Raw genomic sequence first — 18,080 nt, 5'->3', positions numbered from 1 at the left:
TCTCAAATTAAAAGATTTAAAAATATCTATTTCAAAAAAAATCCTTTATAAAAAACATAAAATCCCTTACTCCCACTAATTAATTTAAACTTGACCTTAAAAACGAAATAATTCTTAAAATACTTAAAATAAATATCTCTTAACTAAAAATAAAAATTTAGCTTTTAAATCTTTAACACCTCAATCGTCTCATGTCCTCCGTTCCGGCCAACAAACAATATTCATCTGAAAATCTTTAGACCATGAAATCAAACAAATTATACAATTAATCATTTATTTACTCAAAATGTATGATTCACGCATCCAAAACATTTAATTAAAATATTTTAGAAATTTAATAATTTCCATGCATGCGGTCTACGTTAACTGATTTTCGGGCGTTACACAAATACTTGAATCCAAACACATCCTAACATAATATAGATGGTGAGAACTGGACAAATATAACAATGGTATAAAATGTAACAATAGGAATGGAAGAGGACGTCTACAACCTCTTTGGCACAATTAATGGACTAATGTATAAATGGATTTCTTATGTCCATCAAGTGTAAGGCTCAATACAATATTATCACAAGCCAAAAAACAAAACAAAACAAAAAAATAGGCACACCTCATTCTGCATTAATAAACACACGTATTTGGTAAAATCACGATTTCTTTAGCTATTTTGGAACCACTTTCGGAAAAACCAAAATGAGCATAACTTAAATCAGGAAAAAAATCAAGAATTGGACGCAGAATACACACCAAAATTTGAGAAAACGCAACATCGCCAAACTGGAAAACCGGAAACTGCGAAGGGAATAGCGAAACCTGCAAAATATGATAGAATTAAGCGTTGAACGAATTTCACATAATCGGGTTTTAGTCAGTTGGGATCAATGCTAGGAGGGATCAATGCTAGGATCAACTCCTAATAACAAATGAAATCCCCCTTCATGCGAAAATAAGTACGAGGAGACGCGAGAGAAAGGCAGATTAATACAGAGGGCAAATGTGGAACAAGATTGTGCATGCAACTAGTAACGTCAAGACCTTTACAGTTGAGCAAACTTTGTAATTTGTCGAGAACTGTAATCCTACTATCGATCATTTATCAGGTCATCGAAGCCATAACTACTGGCAATAGTGGAAAACAAATAAATTTTATTAACTGTAGAGCAAACAATCCACCACATTTCGACTGTTAGGTTGCCAGAGGCAATAACTGGAACTCAATAATTGCACCAACTAGCTACTATAAGAGCAATTCGCTTAATCCAAATCTTTAGCTATTAGTAGCGGTTCGACTCATTTAATAGCGTTTCGACTCATTCAATACATCATCTTGACTCTATAAGAGCAATTCGCTTAATCCAAACCTTTAGCTATTAGTAGCGGTCGACTCAAGTCATTTAAAACTATTTAGTATCCCAACCAATACTTTTTTATCCCAAGAGCAATTATAGTTGCCAACAACAATTTGTCATATAAACAACCATGATAATTAATTACAGTGCAACTGTTAAAGACACAGATTCTCATCATTGGGGAAAACGGGAATTTAAAATTATCATGAGGCTAAAGCTTTGTTATAATGTGTTGGTATTCTCAGCAAACGCTAGCCAAACCCAGACTAGTTTGATGCTGAACCCTGTTAAAATAACAGATCAATAACAATACACGCACACACAGCACATAAACCAGTTTGTGTATTTCCACATAATGTAATTCAAATATACTTTTTTTCCAATTAGTTAGTTTCATACCTCACTGGGAGTATATCGGAATTTGAATCTCTTTCCAAGAATTGACAAATAAAAACATTGGTCCAAGATTGTAGCTCTCTCTAAGAGCAGTAAAAATACACCAGACGTGTTGTTTCAATATCAGCTCTTAGGCGCAATTGCTGCTAGAGCATTAGCCTGGGTCGGTGAAAGATTGCCCAAGAGAGGTTGCATTTGATGACCATAAATGGATATAAGGTGAGAGAACGCCCTGCCTATGTAAACCTTAACTTCCGGAGTTTCATCCGGAGAGACAGCAACTTCAGCAAATAAATTAACTAGCTGTGGAACGAAAGACAGTATCTACGAATGAAGAAAAACAAATATCCCTGAGAGTTGGAGATGGACATATATGGTACAGCATAAAAATAATTGATTGTAAAATAAATACAAGGTATGAACAGAATTGGCCCAAAATGATTTTAATACCTGAGTATTAGATGATATAACTAGATTGCAGATACAGCCATAGACAGTCAGAGATTCTTCACGATCCTCTTTCAATGGAAGCACTTGCAAGAAAACAGGAAGGACCTGACACACCAAATGAGTCAATATAGGACACATTATAAAAATAGGAAATCAAAATTGAAGAGGGGAAAAACCAACCTGGTTGAGTGGAATCGACTCGGGGTGAGACATTATCATCCTTGCCACTGCACCCGCAGCATTGTCCCTCACCGCATTATCTGGCTCGGACTCTCCAAACAGGGGGTGAAGGCAACTTAAAACATCAGCGTAATATCTTTTGTGCATGTAAGGAGGACAAAGATAGCAAAAAGATATTCTATCTCACACACAGACACAGCAAAAGGTCAGAAGGAAAAGAGACGGTTGCGTTGAACGTGAACTTAATGAACGGTACAAATCCAATATTAATCACTGATGGACTGGGAAAAAGGTAGCATAAATATGAGAGAATAAATCACTGTGGAGGAAGGTTTTGAAAATTTAATCCACAACCACACTGTAAAGTTCTAACAGACATGTTACGTTATATTCTTGGTAACTGTTTTCTGAGAGAGTCAACAGTTCCAATACTGCGATGTGTATGCATATATGGTGACAGTAATTTATTACTGAAAGAGACTCCAGCATGTAGAAGGATACTTCAAGGCAGAGTCACCACCATTTTTGCACAGCTCGCCCACACAAAATGCTGAATTTCTCCGATTTGTCGCATCAGCTGATCCTAGTTCTTTGAGTACAAGATGCATCACAACCTAAAAGATAGTAATGGTCTCCATAAATTGATTTCCCTCAAAAAGAAATTAAAGTTGTTTGTGATTTAACTAATAAAATTTACATCAACATAGCTAGAAATTGGAGCACCCATATGCTGCGCAACTTCTGCAAGGCTGGCAACAACCATAGTCCTATCTTGTGGTGAGCGTGATGCTTTCTGTAATAGTAATTAACAAAGCCATAAAGAATACAACAATAAAAAAGAAGTAATCGGAGTTACATGATTTACAAATGCTGACAACTAACCGCAAACTTCATCAAAGGTTCAAACAGCTGCGAAAAAATTGGAGAAAATTGAGCACCCATTGCCTTTGCAAAGGCAGGGAGGAGGTCAGAAACTGCATCCATGAGCACTTCGTCATGTTCAGCGTCCTCCTCAATCTCACCGTCCGATTCAATCTGCTGACATGTAGATTCCTCACGGAGTAATACCAAAGTAGCTTCAACAAGTGAAGGCATGTCTTTATTTGGAACATAGAAAAAGGAAGGAAGCATATTAATTTTTTATGACCAAACGTTCAACAAGACATAACAGACAATCAAGTTTCACAACTTACAAGGCTCGACAGCCAAGTACCCAAAATCATTAATGATGTCGGCAATGCACATACAGGCTTGAGCAACAACTTCCTTGTCATCATCTTCCGTCATTGCTTTCACATAGATGTCCATTATAGTATCTGTCCACCAAGAAACCATGGACAACATATAGATGAGATTAGCATACAAAAATCCTGAAGTTGCAACGGTTATGAGACTCTCACCAAGAACCTCTTTTGTCTTAGTGATTCCTTCCTGCAAAAAAAAACATAATTCATCATGATAAATATTTGCCCAAAATAAATCGACAACAAATAAAGGAACCACTAAACATAAAATATAAAAGATATTTCGACGAATTCAAAAAAATGTACAAGAATAAGAAATAGTAAGCAAATAAAGCAATAGTTTTATCAGATGGTAAATCACAAGCTACTCACAATTGGAACCAGAACGCACAGAGCTCTTTCACCATAAACAAGTCAATTCCACACATAGATAATGAGCTGAAATTTATTAAAGGAGCGGTCATTCTACACTTACATTATGATTCTGGGATACTGCTTGAATGACTGTCAAAATATCTGCCATCATAATTAAATCCAAAAGTAAGACCTGAGATCCAATATAAGTAGATAATGGACAGATAAAAAGTATCACAACAGAGCACCAGTATAGAAACTAAGTTGACAGCTAAATATAATCCCAAGAGGATTAGGTCAGCAACATATCTAAAATGCAACAATGCATTTCGAGTTCAGACAAGCCAATGAACAAATAAACGGAGAACCACAATCTATCCCAACTGTCTACCGCAATCCAGAGAAAGCCATCAAAGCCAGCAGGCATATATTCTTCTTGCAGTCTAAAAGAAAACTGGGCATCTCAACAAATATGCATTTAATTTTGGTATTTTAATGTTAATTTATATACAACATAAATATCTGAAAGCAGTATTATTTTTCACAGTAGATGCACAAGGTAAGATTTGGTTTTGAGCCTCGAAATACTAGGCAACACACACATGTGAATTCTTTAGGATGTCAACAATTACATAAAATAAGCTTGTCGGGAATTGTCTTCGGATAAATGTGCCAAGCACGAGAATGTTTAGATCCAATCACTGAAGTGTAACAAGCCAGATGATAACAGACGTACATCTCAGGCATTGTGACTCACATTTCAATGAGGTTATCGCCTGAAGCCGAACATCCTCATGAAAATAAGTAGAGTGTCTAACCAAAATCTTCAGGGTCTCCTCTATGTACCTTAAATCCAAATTAAGGTATCCAGATATCATAAACATGTTTCAATATTTAATCTGGAAAAGTTCGCATCTTTATAAAATACATAATCAAGGATACGGCACGTAGAAAATCTTTGTATGCAGAGCAAATAAGCCAAGAGCTTGAGTAGCGGCTGCTTTTTCATCCAAAACACCAGTTCTCACACTGATATTACGAACTCTCGGTTCATCATGTACTTCGTCATCAGATGATACACCGCCAAATCCGCTGACATTTTCATCCTCGTCAGAATCATCAACATCCACAGCAGAGCCATCATCAAGGTTGCAGGAGGAAAATGCCAGAGGAACTACATGAGGAAGGTACTGTACAAATAGGCATATAGGATTTTTTTATGTCATGTTTATTATAAGCACATAACAGTAAGATTAATACAAGATGGAATACCTGAGCAAATGAATCACCTAAGAGTTCAGCCACATTGCTGAAAAACCCATGGGTGTACTCCCGAAGCTCACTGAACTCTAACCCAAAACCCTGGACTACTAAACCCTAAATCAAATGTCTCAAAAATGATCATTTCTGCACATTGTGAAGCAAAAAAGTACATACCGATATAGCAGCTTCAATGAAGGGGGGCAATATTGGTTCCATCCTAGCCTTCCCAACAGACATTGCAACTATTCCAACTAACTCAGTAGCCCTTGCTCGCGATCGGAGGTCCTCATCATTTGCAAGCACCATGAAAATTTTCATCAACTCAAGAACCCTTTCAGCATATGGAACAAAAGCTTGTTCTGCAGCAGTTGCAACTGAACCAATTGCGGACTACAATAACATACAAAGGATTTTAAAATTGAGAATACCAAATTAATTTGAAGCACAATATTACTCATGAAAAAGCCTTGAAATATTACCATGCAAGTCTCCTGCAAATTACGAGGACTACTTTGGAGTGCAGCAAGTAATTTTCCCATCAAAGGATCCAGAAAAGGAAGAATTTCATCACCCATGTTCTCACAAAATGCTGCCAATGCATAATATGACTTCTCCTGACAAATAAAAAGTAAAAAGTTGCCAGGTTAGGCAAATATACAATGTAATATAGGTGTAATACAGGTGGCATCAAATGGTCACCTTTACTTCATCAGATGCATCCTCTAGGGCATTCAATATAGAAGGAAGAACGGTTGCATAATGCGATACTATCTCAGGCTGCAGATGCTCAGCAAATTGACCAAGCGCAAAGGATGCAGCCCCTCGTACCATTTGCTCGGGATCCCTAAGTGCTCCCAAAATAACATGAAGTACAGGCTCCAATTTGGTTTTCATCAACTCTAAACAACCTTCTGATACAACGCCTAAAGCGGTAACCGAAGCTTCCCTAAACTTTGGATTGGCATTCTGACTGCTTAAAGAAGCAAACTCAAAAACAGGTGAAAATACTTGCTTTGGAAGATTTATAGCCATGGTATCAATAACTTCCGCAGCAGCTCGGTCTGGTGCTAGATCATCATCTTCTTCGTTAGTGGATTCTGCAAGTAACGGACACATAATTTGCAGGATTGGTCCAACCAGCTTGTACTTTTTTAGGGAATTGGACTTATATTTTGCAAGCCATGAAATTATTTGAATAGCCTAACATGAGGGAAAAGGAGAAAAACAAAATGTAATTAAAGCATGGATCAGAAAAATAACCAATTCATTTTTTATAATTCAAAATTACCACAAAAGAGTGGAATTCTGAGAAATTAGGAAAAAAATATGGCAGTTCACACTGCTAACCTGATGGCGAGTGTTGGATTCCAGATTAGAACTTGCACAAACTTCAAGAGAAAATTGAACAATAGCTTTGATAGAATCTCCAAGAAAAGGAGCTGGAGACTCGATTAGCTCGTCAAAAATCTCAAAAGCAAGTACAGCAATATCCTCTTCACCAGAAGCAAGGCATTGCCTTGACACATTCAAAATGCTGGGAATAAACTCTCGAAACTTGACCTGCAGGTAGGCCGTAGGAGCATTAGTCATAGAATGCTACAATGAAGGGGTACGTTAGAAAGGACAGACCAGCCTATCAACTCAGCTTAATAATGCAGATGATCCATTTTCATTTTCAGGAGGGTAAGAAATCACGATTATGGCAAGACTAAGTTGAGATCATCACTGAAACATAACCATCATTCGCAAGAGAATTTTAAAATGCAGTAATGTGTTACATCTAGAATTTAATTATACTATAAGAGTGAATCTGTCATAGAATGCTACAATGAAGGGGTTTGTTAGAAAGGACAGACCAGCCTATCAACTCAGCTTAATAATGCAGATGATCCATTTTCATTTTCAGGAGGCTAAGAAATCACGATTATGGCAAGACTAAGTTGAGATCATCACTTAAACATAACCATCATTTGCAAGAGAATTTTAAAATGCAGTAATGTGTTACATCTAGAATTTAATTATACTATAAGAGTGAATCTGTAAGAGGTAGATGTAGAGAATAAAATCACTCACCACTTCATTCTCATCATGAGTGAACTCCATAAAAGAACCAACGGCCCTGATACAACAAAATGCACCATGTTTAATCATGACGCTCATGTATCTAGACAAAAGTACAACCATCAAACAATTATTCAAGCAAATCTTTACTTGAGAGCAGCAACTCTAACACGATTGCTGGTCTCATCTTGTAGGCATTTTAGTAGCAGAGCCTGTAAATCTGTAAAGTACGGTCGAAACGAATTCCCAATTGTTTCTGTCAAGGAGCTGAAAAGTATCAACGCCACCTTGAATCATGAAAAAGCCATTATTTAGCCTTTTATACTCAACAAGCATGTCCATCTATTGAATATATATATACATACACACACACAGGCACATATAGAAAAACTCGAATTGGAAAGATTAAGCCCATATACAAAAGAGATAGTCCCTCTTTCACTTAGGAGTGGCGTATTCATTGTGGGAGAATTAATGACTTTTAAAGATTTTTTTGGAGTTTAAAAGTCAAGGTATTTGTTATAGATTTTTATAAACTCGATATACATCTAGTGGTATCCAAAATACACTTTCGTGGAGTTTTAAAAATTCATGTGATATTCAACCTTTAATTTTAAAATATTTATACAAGTCTAGAGATATTCAAATTTTCAATGAGGTCATGTTTCTACACGTCTCACTTCCCCCTTCAAATCATGTTTCAATATATAAATCTTTCTTTCATCTTCAATTTTTTTCGTTTTTAGCAGATTTAGGTAGACTTATTTTCTAAATTATTGATTAACTAACTTCTGCAATTTGAAATGAAAAAAAGATTTAAAAAGTAATAGATTTTAAGTTTTCTGAACTTTGGCAATTGGAAAATTGGATTTGATTTTGTTATTTTAATATATAATTTATATTATTAATTATAATATTAAATTATAGCCCAAAAAGCTACAACATCGTTTAATTTTTAAATAGTTGAACAATCGTGTCACAAAAATGGTAAAAAATCGTTTAATTTTTAAATAGTTGAACAATCGTGTCACAAAAATGGTAAAAAAACAACCATTGCTACAAATTTTTTTCAAAAGAAAATTAAAATATTTTATGATATAATTCATAAAAAGAACTTGTTTTTTAAAATATATTAAATATTATTCACTTTATTTTATAACTTTTAATTTTGAAATTCTATTAGGTGCTATATATAGGAAAATCATAAATTTTTAATAAAATTTTATCCTCCAAAAATCGAAAGTAATGATAAATTATTTTTAATAATTAAATTTAATAATTTTTTCACTTATTGAACAGATATTATATATTATTTATATACATATATATTTATATATATACGTATATATGTTATGCATTAATTTAGCGTTAATATCTTTTTAAAATTTACGATTACGAAGATACACACATCAACACACACACACACACATACACATACATACATATATATATAAGGATAATTATATGGAATAAACATACAAAAACTTTATAAAATTATATTAATTAAATATATTTTAATGTACTTATTTTTTCTTTTTAGGTACAAATTCCATTGAAATTTATGAAAAAATTTATAAATATCTGTAAAAAAATCCACCAAAGTAAATCTACAAGAGTCTATGAAAATCTTTTACATCTCTCTGAAATTCTATACAAATTAATAAAAATCTATCAATTACACCTACGCCTATTATTCAAAAAAGTCAGTAAATCTCTACAAAAAATACACTCTTGTTAGAGTCTTCCATGGAAACAAGATTTAACATTTTAGAAAAGACGACCACTTCTCCCAGTAACATATGCGAATAACAAATTTTAGGGTCCACGTCTCAGCAAAACGTAAAATATCTGGAATCCCTGTATCTTAATCATATTTATGGATTAAACAATCAATTAGTTCTCTTTTACCAACCGAAGACACCACTCAATTTCATTTCCAATAATATCAGCTCATTTACTGAGGCTCCTTATTCGCTGGTAACACCACTGAGATGAATAACTTGTGATAGTTTGTGATTTCGTGACTGATCATCATATCATATACCGCAAAGGATGAAATAAGGATCTAATTTCCTATTTGTTCGGCAACTCAACAATATTAGATCACCTGGATCCCTCTCTCCTTTGTAGTCTTAAAGCTCTCTTCTTGAGACATGTCCCTAGCACAACGTACAAGTGTTCAGAAAAAACCAACCACAATGGATGGTAAGAAGGGGTGGCCCGATGTCTCTCTTGCATCTAGAGCCTAAAATAGCTACGAGCTAGTGCATGGACACGGGTCACACTTCATAGCAGTTTAGAACTACTACGTAGCACAGTGGGTTAGGCCGAACTCTTCCTAAGGGCATTCACCATAGGATATTAGGAACATCTTTCAAGTTAAACTGATAAAGTACACTTCTTAGAAAAGGTGGCTCTAATACCCAAGTCTCAAAACTCTTGGACAGTCAACTGTGTCACCACTTAAAGTTTATGCAAATTGCTGATAGTAGTACAAAAAAAATTAAGAAAATATGAAGAAGGAATGGAGAGTGAAAACATACTTCTCTGTGCTCTTCCTGAGCGCTCTGACTGCATTGGAATAGAAATGGCAACAAATCTGGCCATTCTCCAGATGGGACTGCATACTTGGCTATGATACTCACTACGTTTGCACTAGCTCGCCTCACTGGTGCACTGCAAAACCATAGACACAAACAATCATCTGATCATCAGAATCTGCAAATGATGTTCAATACAACAAATAAATAGTAACGGGAAGCACAATTTGATTAGTGGAAGACCTCAAATCCCTCTAAATTTGACAGAGGAAGGAATTTAGCATGATTATCCTCTCAATGTGTTATGTAAATTTGGATATGCAAATATGAACAAAAAGGGTATCAAATAACTGAATGAGGATTTTATTGTTCACTAGCTACACCAAAAATTAAAGGGGACTCTGCTGAGGGCAACATGCTAGGATAAAAAACCAACCTTTTCATGCCTATCAAAATCAAAAGGGGGAACAAACCTTATTGGCAAAAAAAATCAAACAGGGTCCACCTCAGGACTCAGGAAGAATGTGGTACAGAAATAACAATGTCTCGCCGATTATGACCAGAAAAAACATAAGAGAAAAGTATGTTACATCATTTTCGAAAAGACAAATAAAAATGGTTCATACTTCAGCAAAAATATGCACAGTTCAGAGTACAAAGCACGTCCAGTGTGTCTTGACAGATCAAAACCCAGGACTTTGAACAAATATTATAAAGAAAAATCATACAAATCAATTCCAATTTAGCACTCTGCCAAAATCATGCCTATCATCTTACAATCATTAAAAATAAAGAATTCTGTGTCACAACAAACACGCGCCTAATTGAAGTGTGACCAGCATAATTATCTTCAACAAAACAATGGAAAGAATAGTTCAAAAAAACAACCTGTATAATTTACAAACCTATGTTCCATGGTGATGCTTTCAATTAGTGACTGCTTGACCACCTGGCGGAGCTGCGTAGAGAGCTTGCTCCAATGCCCGGTAATCTTCTTGCGGAGGAGAACGGCAGCAAGCTGGCGGACGTTGGGGGTCTTAGCAGTGCGGAGGTGGTGGACAAGTGCTGGAACCACCTGCGGATCCTTGGAAAGCCGCTTAATCTGATCCTCCGCCTGGCGCCGCGCATCGTTGTCCGGCATCAAGAATTGAATAAGCAGAAGTTCCAGCGACTGCGCCATTTGCACAATCACTTCGTTATCTCTTCGTGAAAGGGATGAGAAGAGGCTGGAGATAGAAAATGCGGAAACCTAGGAGGAGGAAGGCGAGGGATTTTTGTTTGCTTTATGTACAAGGGAGTGACAGACGGCGGCGCTGGGGGAATGTTGTGGGGACGGGTTTCGGGTCCTATTTTAGGGCCGGGCTGCTTTGCTGTCGTCGGGCTGTTTTAGCCCCTCCATAACTCTACAATAATGAACGAGGAGATCTCACGGAGTGGAACTCAAATTACTCAACACTTATTACACTAATTCCGACGGTCATGATCCTATGACTTTGAAAGATTATAAGCCCATAGTTTATGCAATATTTATAAAATTGTGTCATGTGCACTTACCAAGACTTCGACCTATCTTACCATATATTATTGATCCTTGTCAGAGCGTTTCCATACCAGGTCGTTTGACAGTGGATAATGTGGTGGTTGGTTTTGAACATATGCATTGATCCGGAATAATGAGAAAAATAAATCGGGATTTGCAGCTCTTAAACTTGATATGAATAAAACATACGATTGTATAGAATGGAATTTTCTAAAAGCTCTGATGATTAAATTGGTTTTGCAGAATCTTGGGTAGATTTTATTTCGAGTTGTGTTAGTTATGCTTCTTATTTGTCAAGGATTAATAAATCCACTATTGGTACCCTAAAACCTCAAAGGGGGATCCTCTATCCCCTTTATACCTTCTATCTTTTTGTGATGTGTGCTCAAGGATTATAACTGATTCTTACTAAAGCAGAACAATAATATTTTTAAGGGAGTGAAGCTTGCGAGGTCATGTCTTGTTATATCACTTCTTTTCTTTGGATATGACAGTTTGGTTTTCTTCATGGCCTTTCGAGAAGATTGTATACAAGATGTATGAAAAGGCATCGCGTCAGATGGTTAACTACGATAAATCAGCACTTACTTTTTGTAACGTCCCGGAAATTCAAAGGTCCACGCAAACCACATGCATGTAATTATTAAATTCTTTGTGTATTTTAATTAAATGATTTAATTGCATAATTAATTATGTTATGTATTTTGCATGTTTAAAACATATTTTTCTACATGGTCGTATAAAAATGTATTTTTAAAGGGTATTCGAGTTGCGATCGAGGAACGGAGACCGAGGGCTGAAAAATAGAAAATGTTTTTATTGGTTAATTGTTTTTAATTATTTAAAATATAGGTGATGTTTTTTCTTATTTTTGAAAATAAGGGGTTTTTGAGGTGATTTTATACGCTGGGATGTAATTTTTATCGGTGTTAAATTTTCAACAAAAATACGAACTTTGTGGCAACACGGCTAATAAATTCACAAACTTATTTAAGCAAAATTATTTCTAATATTTTAATTAATCACTAATGAGATTAATTGGGTCTAATTAACTTCTTAATGGGTCTAAGCTTAATTATTGATTTATTAACTATAAAATATGCACAAAACCCAACCCCAATTCATTATCATCCCACGCCCATGCCACCTCTTTTACACAAATCAAAACTCTCCCTTGCACTCAAACACACGGCACACACAAGAGAAAAATCAAGGGAAAAGCTTTGTAAGTCCAAGGGATATTCGGCCAAGGTGTACGTCGTCGTTCTTCGCATCGCCGCTTCGTTTTCGTTCGTTTAATACGCAAAGGCACGCCATATTTCTTTCCTTCAAACATCTATCACACCATAGTATTTATTTGATCATGTTTTTCTATGAAAACAACCACATATCTTAATATTTTCGCACATGCATATTATGTGGTTTTAAAACATGTATTTTGATCTCAAAAACCATGAATTTCTTGTACCTAAGGGGCTGCAATGATTAGGATGTGTTAGGGTTATGTTTTACACAAGTTTAAGGGGTCCTAGAACAACCCAAAAAGCTACACAAGAACAAGAAACAAGTAGGGACAAGGTTGCTGTCATGGGACTTTGAAGGGCTCGGTATTGATGCATGGGGTCAAGTGGCTCGACCAGGCCTGGTGGTTGGGTCCAAGGGGTCATGGTTAGGTCCTAGGAAGGGTCCTCGGAGGGCTAGGACTAGCGCTAGGTGGCTGGAGAAGAGTCCTTGCATGAAAGGACTCTTCCCGCGCGTGATCAATAGGGGCCGAGAGGTTTCAGAGGGTGGCTCAGTATGGGGCTGGGCTAAGTGGTCTAAATGGTGCCTTAGGATGGTCCAGTGAGGGTTAGGAATGGCTGGGCTCGGTGATCGCCTGGGTAAGAACCTCCACAAATATAGCAGCAGTAGCGAGGGATGCTTGGGCGCGAGGCGACTGTCCTTTGGTTCAGGGGCCTCGCTGCTTGGGTTCAGGGCTTAGGCTGGTCGGGGTAGGGTCTTGCCATGGTCCAGGGTTGGTTAGGGTCAGGTGGGCTCGGTGCTTAAAGGCTGGAAGAATCCTAGAGTCACTAGGAGTTATATGCGTGAGTCTCATCCAAGCGCAGGTTCTGAAGGCAGTTTCCAGCGAGTTTTTGAGCGGGCCAGGGCTGGTTTTTCGGGCTGAGCTTGGTTAGTAGGGTCCCTAGGTTGTTTGGCTAGTTTTGGCTAAAGGTGGCTCGGGCGTGGCTCGAGTAAATTGGGAGATGGTTCGGTGGGTTCGTTAGTGTGTCAAAATCGAAAATAATAAAGCTAAAATTTAATCCATGAGTCCACGGGTGTGGCTCATGACTTGGAAGGGTAAAATAAATAATAAAAATGCTATGTTTAAAATTTGGGATCAAAATAATGAGTTTTGGATATATCCGGAATTTAATCGCCGCACGAAATGCTAATTAACGAATTAATTGAAACGCCTAGTTTTCAGCTTTATAAAATTATGGAAAATTATTTTTAAGCTCAAATAATTATTAAAAGTCTAAGTTTTTAATTTGAGAATTTTATACCAAGGTTTGGTTTAATTCGGGATTAAAACACATTAATATGTTATATTTAAAGATTAATTTAAAAGTCATTGATTCGTACCAAATAAAAATATGGGAAAATTCACGTAAGCTTAAATAATTATTTAGGACATGTTAGAGTCAATGAAATCAAGAAAAAGTAAAAATCGTAAAATGTCACGTCCATGGGTAAAACGGTCTTTTTATACTTAAAAATTAGTAAAGGTCATGACAGTGCCCTGAATGCCGTTTTTATGCTGTTATGATTAATTCAAATGTTTATGAAATGTTACATGATTAAATTATGATTTTTAAATGTCCTTGGATTTTTATGATTTAAGGTTGACATTTAAAATACATGTTGCATTCTTGGTTTCAAAAGAAAAGGATATTTTTGCATGATTTTATAAAGTGATAAAATATGAAACGTTGATGAAATTTAAGTAATTGTGACAAATGAGGATAGGCCAAGGCTCAATTGACGATCTTATGTCACTGATGTCTCCGCCGCCCAGTACTGTGGTTTCATGTAGATGAATCAATCGACAAATGAGGATATGAGGATATGATTGAGGATAGGCCAAGGCTCAGTTGACGATCTTATGTTGCTGATGTCCCCGCCGCCCAGTACTGTGGTTTCATGTAGGTGGATCCATCGACTTTTGAGGATTGAAGAAAGTCACAATTAACGATCTAAATTCAATAAAAAGGAAAAAAATGTTTATGATCATGATGAAAAGATTTATGTTATGAAATGAGGAAAAAGAAAATGTTGAGGTTTATGTCATGCATGTTCATATGAATACGTCGAGGATGATATGAAATGGTTTACGAAAATATTTATGAAAAGCTTATGAAAATGTTTATGTTTAAAGTTGATGCATCATTAAGAAAATGTTTATGTTTAAAGTTCATGCATCATGAAAATGTTTACAAAAATAGTTATGTTTAAAGTTTATGCATCTTCATGAAAACGATATTTTAAGTACAAGTATTTTTCACTGTTGTATGTGATCTGTATATGTATTTAGTTTTTCGCACTAGTTATGATTTATGATTTTAAGTTATGTTAAAGATATTTTTATGACTTTTATTTATTTATGAGTGGTTTTTGAGAGGTTATAGTATGGGCTATACTTTTCAAATATTATTTTTAGGTTTAGAAAATTGTTAGATGATTTTATGTTATTTCCTTTGATTTTCAAATGTAAGTTGGTTGTTTATTTTTAAATGATGTCAAAAATATTTTAAACAAATATGTATGGTTTGGCCGATGCTATGTAAGGTTTAAAAAAAAAATCTAGTACAAGTTAAGTAAACGAAAGGCAGACGTTTCAGTTGGTATCAGAGCAATGATTCTGTAAAGGGTTGTGCCACCATCAGTGCCGAGAAGCTCAGTCGTCAAGCCTCAATCTGTAAGTTTACATGCTTTATATGATGTTATGATGTTACCTTCATAATTATATGAATTATATGTTTACGTCACATGTTTAATAGCTTTATGATAATATATGATTTATATGCTTTAGGATTTTTATACGTGATACGATATGAAATAAGAAATAATTTGATTTCAACGCATGTTGGCTTTGTGGTGGAATTGGACTATGTTTATTTTTGGGTTTTAGTATTGATGTTCTACTTTTTGGGCCATAAGTTAATCGTGAATATTATGAATGCTTTTGGGACACGTAGATTTTTTTAAGAAAATACTGATGACTCGTGGTTGCTAGTTGAATAAATTCTTGGGAATTAGACATAAATAATAATTATTCGAGGACTGCGATTATCTTTGGAAGTAAGAAAAGGTATAAACTGGGATTTTAAGTTTGATGAAAGGTAAGACTGCTTATGAGAATTGATTTTTGGGTAAGTAAGTTTAAATTTTCGAAATTTATGTTATGGGAAACCTATAGAAGGGAATAAGAATGCCAAAAACTTATGGGTTAATCGTAGGATTTTCGAAATTAAGGATCAATTAGATAATTTTTGAGGAAACTAAGAATTAATTTTGCAATTGTTAATGAATTTGGGAACTGATGTAACAATAAGTGAAAATTGAATGGGTTAATTGATAAGAGTTTTCGATGATTTAGACTTTTAAGTATATTTGGAACCTTGGGATATCTTGGTTATAGTGGGATAATGAATGTTAATCAAGGGTTTTTAAGAATGAATCGATATTAGGCTTGAAAATCTAAGCGTTAGCAGATGCATTTGGGATTTTAAGGTTGAAATATGATAAGTTGATGAATATTTTGGGTATAAAATAAGGAAGGTAATATACGATAAGTATGGTTATCCATCTTTTAATATTGAGAATTGTAAGAAAAGTTGAAATTCGAGGTTATAATATGTAAAGGCCCGTATTTTGTATTCGTAATTTTGCGGAATTATTAAAAATTTTCTAAATAAAAAATTATCTTGTCCCATTTAATTAAAGTAAACATGTAAATAATCTTAATTTTAAAATAACAGCGGAAGCAAATATTGTTTTCAACCAACAATTTAAAAATAATTAAACGTAAACATCAACTTAAAAATAATCCAACGTATTAAAACTGAGTTTGAATAATAAAAGGTGCATAAATTAAATCATGAGGTCCTCGGGATTACTACTGCTGTCCCAAGATCGCTCACTGGTCTCCGTCCGCGGTCCCGACCTCATCAATACCTACAACAATCAAGTCTAGTGAGTCTAAAGACTCAACATGTATATATCGTGAATAACAAGTAAATATATCATAAAATCGCATGCAACGTAAAAATAAAGTATCGTAAAGCGTATGGTGAAAATAGCATCATGAATAATTATAACTATGTGCATATCTGAAAATCATACGTAAAAGCTTTGCTCAATAGAGCTCTGTCATAACATATCATAATTTTCTGGTAGAGATAATGTTTCTAAGCAAGTGGCCCATAACATAACGTAAGCGCCTGATCAGACTAAACCAAAGTATACTGGGCGGTAGAGATCAATCACAGACCTTGGACTGGATGTCCGTACCCATACATAATCATAAACCGGTCGTAAGTCACCAGGTGGAGAGGTCCTCGGTTGCGCCTACCGACTTCCAAACCCATAAGCATAAGGTGGCCACAAGACATATAACATATATCTCAAAAATAAACATTTTATATTTTTATGCATGTAATATAATTATAACCTTAATTTTACCGGATGAGTTGGATCGTTCCCAGGCTTGCTGCGACATGCTACTAATATGTGACACATGCAATAAATCTTAACTTGACAAAATTTTAACAATAGAACCAAAAACTAGACGATTCGGACCAACAACTTGCTTTTTAACAATGGATTCGTACCAACCCGAACCAACATTAAACCGACGTTTAACCATGATTAAAAATACCCCAAACATACTGAAAAATAAGCATAATAACTGTAAAACACGAAAATAGGTGAAAGGAATCCAAAAACATAAAACACTCTTTCGAGAGTCTTTTGGCACTTTTCACCGTAAATTCTCGTACGACCTCTAAACTCGACCAAATCATGAACGGCCAAAAACATGACTTTCCTAACTCATTGAGGTACTGTCCAGTCCAAGGCCATGGGCTAAAAGCCAGCCAAGAACTCAAACCAACCTCATGAACCGAACAGCAAGTTGCTGTCAAATTACAGCAGGAGCAGCTTGTGTATTTGAGGGGAAATTCTGAAATTTAATGACCAAAGGCTTGAACCACCACCCAAAGACTCTTACCAACATCCTAAGGCATGGCTTGGACCATGGCTAAGGGCTAGAAGCCAACCACAAACCAAACCACACCCCAAAAACCGAAACACACTCACACAGGAAATGGAAAGACCGAAATATGCACTTGTGTTGTTGTTTAAAAATTTTGAGGGAACCATGAACCAAACCTTGAAAGGACACCTTGGTCACGTCCTAGACATGGTAAGTGAGGGTTATAACCATGGCTACAGTCCCTAGGACAGCCAAGATTAGAACACACACCTTAACCACCCAAATGACCAAAACCGTGACTCATTATTGCACCTAAGGGAAAGTTGCTGTCATTCTTTCGTTCTTGAGTGTATGGACTGAAACACATGAACCAAAAACCTCCTAACATACTCTAAATCATGCCTATAATCAGCCTTGGGAGCCTGGAACCGAAACAGCTCCTGAAAT

The 18,080-nt window shown here is 35.6% G+C and overlaps 1 protein-coding gene across 1 annotated transcript; it reads right to left on the bottom strand.

Annotated features, from left to right (window-relative positions):
- Positions 1–1,278: 1,278 nt before the first annotated feature.
- On the bottom strand, positions 1,279–11,252 carry LOC142543948 (uncharacterized). Its single transcript, XM_075651165.1, has 20 exons — positions 10,746–11,252; positions 9,844–9,976; positions 7,451–7,587; positions 7,313–7,358; positions 6,587–6,799; positions 5,939–6,439; positions 5,719–5,853; positions 5,414–5,629; positions 5,249–5,338; positions 4,919–5,166; positions 4,734–4,822; positions 4,098–4,138; positions 3,779–3,809; positions 3,572–3,694; positions 3,261–3,475; positions 3,076–3,171; positions 2,880–2,992; positions 2,379–2,514; positions 2,199–2,303; positions 1,279–2,072 (listed from the first exon to the last, which is right to left on the bottom strand). Exons 1-20 carry the CDS (start codon positions 11,018–11,020, stop codon positions 1,872–1,874), a joined length of 3,144 nt encoding a protein of 1,047 aa, XP_075507280.1. The 5' UTR covers positions 11,021–11,252; the 3' UTR covers positions 1,279–1,871.
- Between the last annotated feature and the right edge of the window lie 6,828 nt (positions 11,253–18,080).

The sequence above is a fragment of the Primulina tabacum genome, chromosome 1 (assembly GCF_025594145.1).
Source record: "Primulina tabacum isolate GXHZ01 chromosome 1, ASM2559414v2, whole genome shotgun sequence".
NCBI lineage: Eukaryota > Viridiplantae > Streptophyta > Magnoliopsida > Lamiales > Gesneriaceae > Primulina > Primulina tabacum.
Note: the sequence above shows the minus strand (reverse complement) of the source record. Positions and strands in the feature narration are given on the sequence as shown.

What these genes read in the sequence shown, in the direction of transcription:
- LOC142543948 (XM_075651165.1), bottom strand. Translation starts at nt 11,020, where the DNA reads ATGGCGCAGTCGCTGGAACTTCTGCTTATTCAATTCTTGATGCCGGAC. An exon ending in CAGTATCCCAGAATCATAAT is followed by an intron (nt 3,810 to 4,097) that starts GTAAGTGTAGAA and finishes TTTTTTTTGCAG; the next exon opens with GAAGGAATCACTAAGACAAA. An exon ending in CAATTTCTAGCTATGTTGAT is followed by an intron (nt 2,993 to 3,075) that starts GTAAATTTTATT and finishes ACTATCTTTTAG; the next exon opens with GTTGTGATGCATCTTGTACT.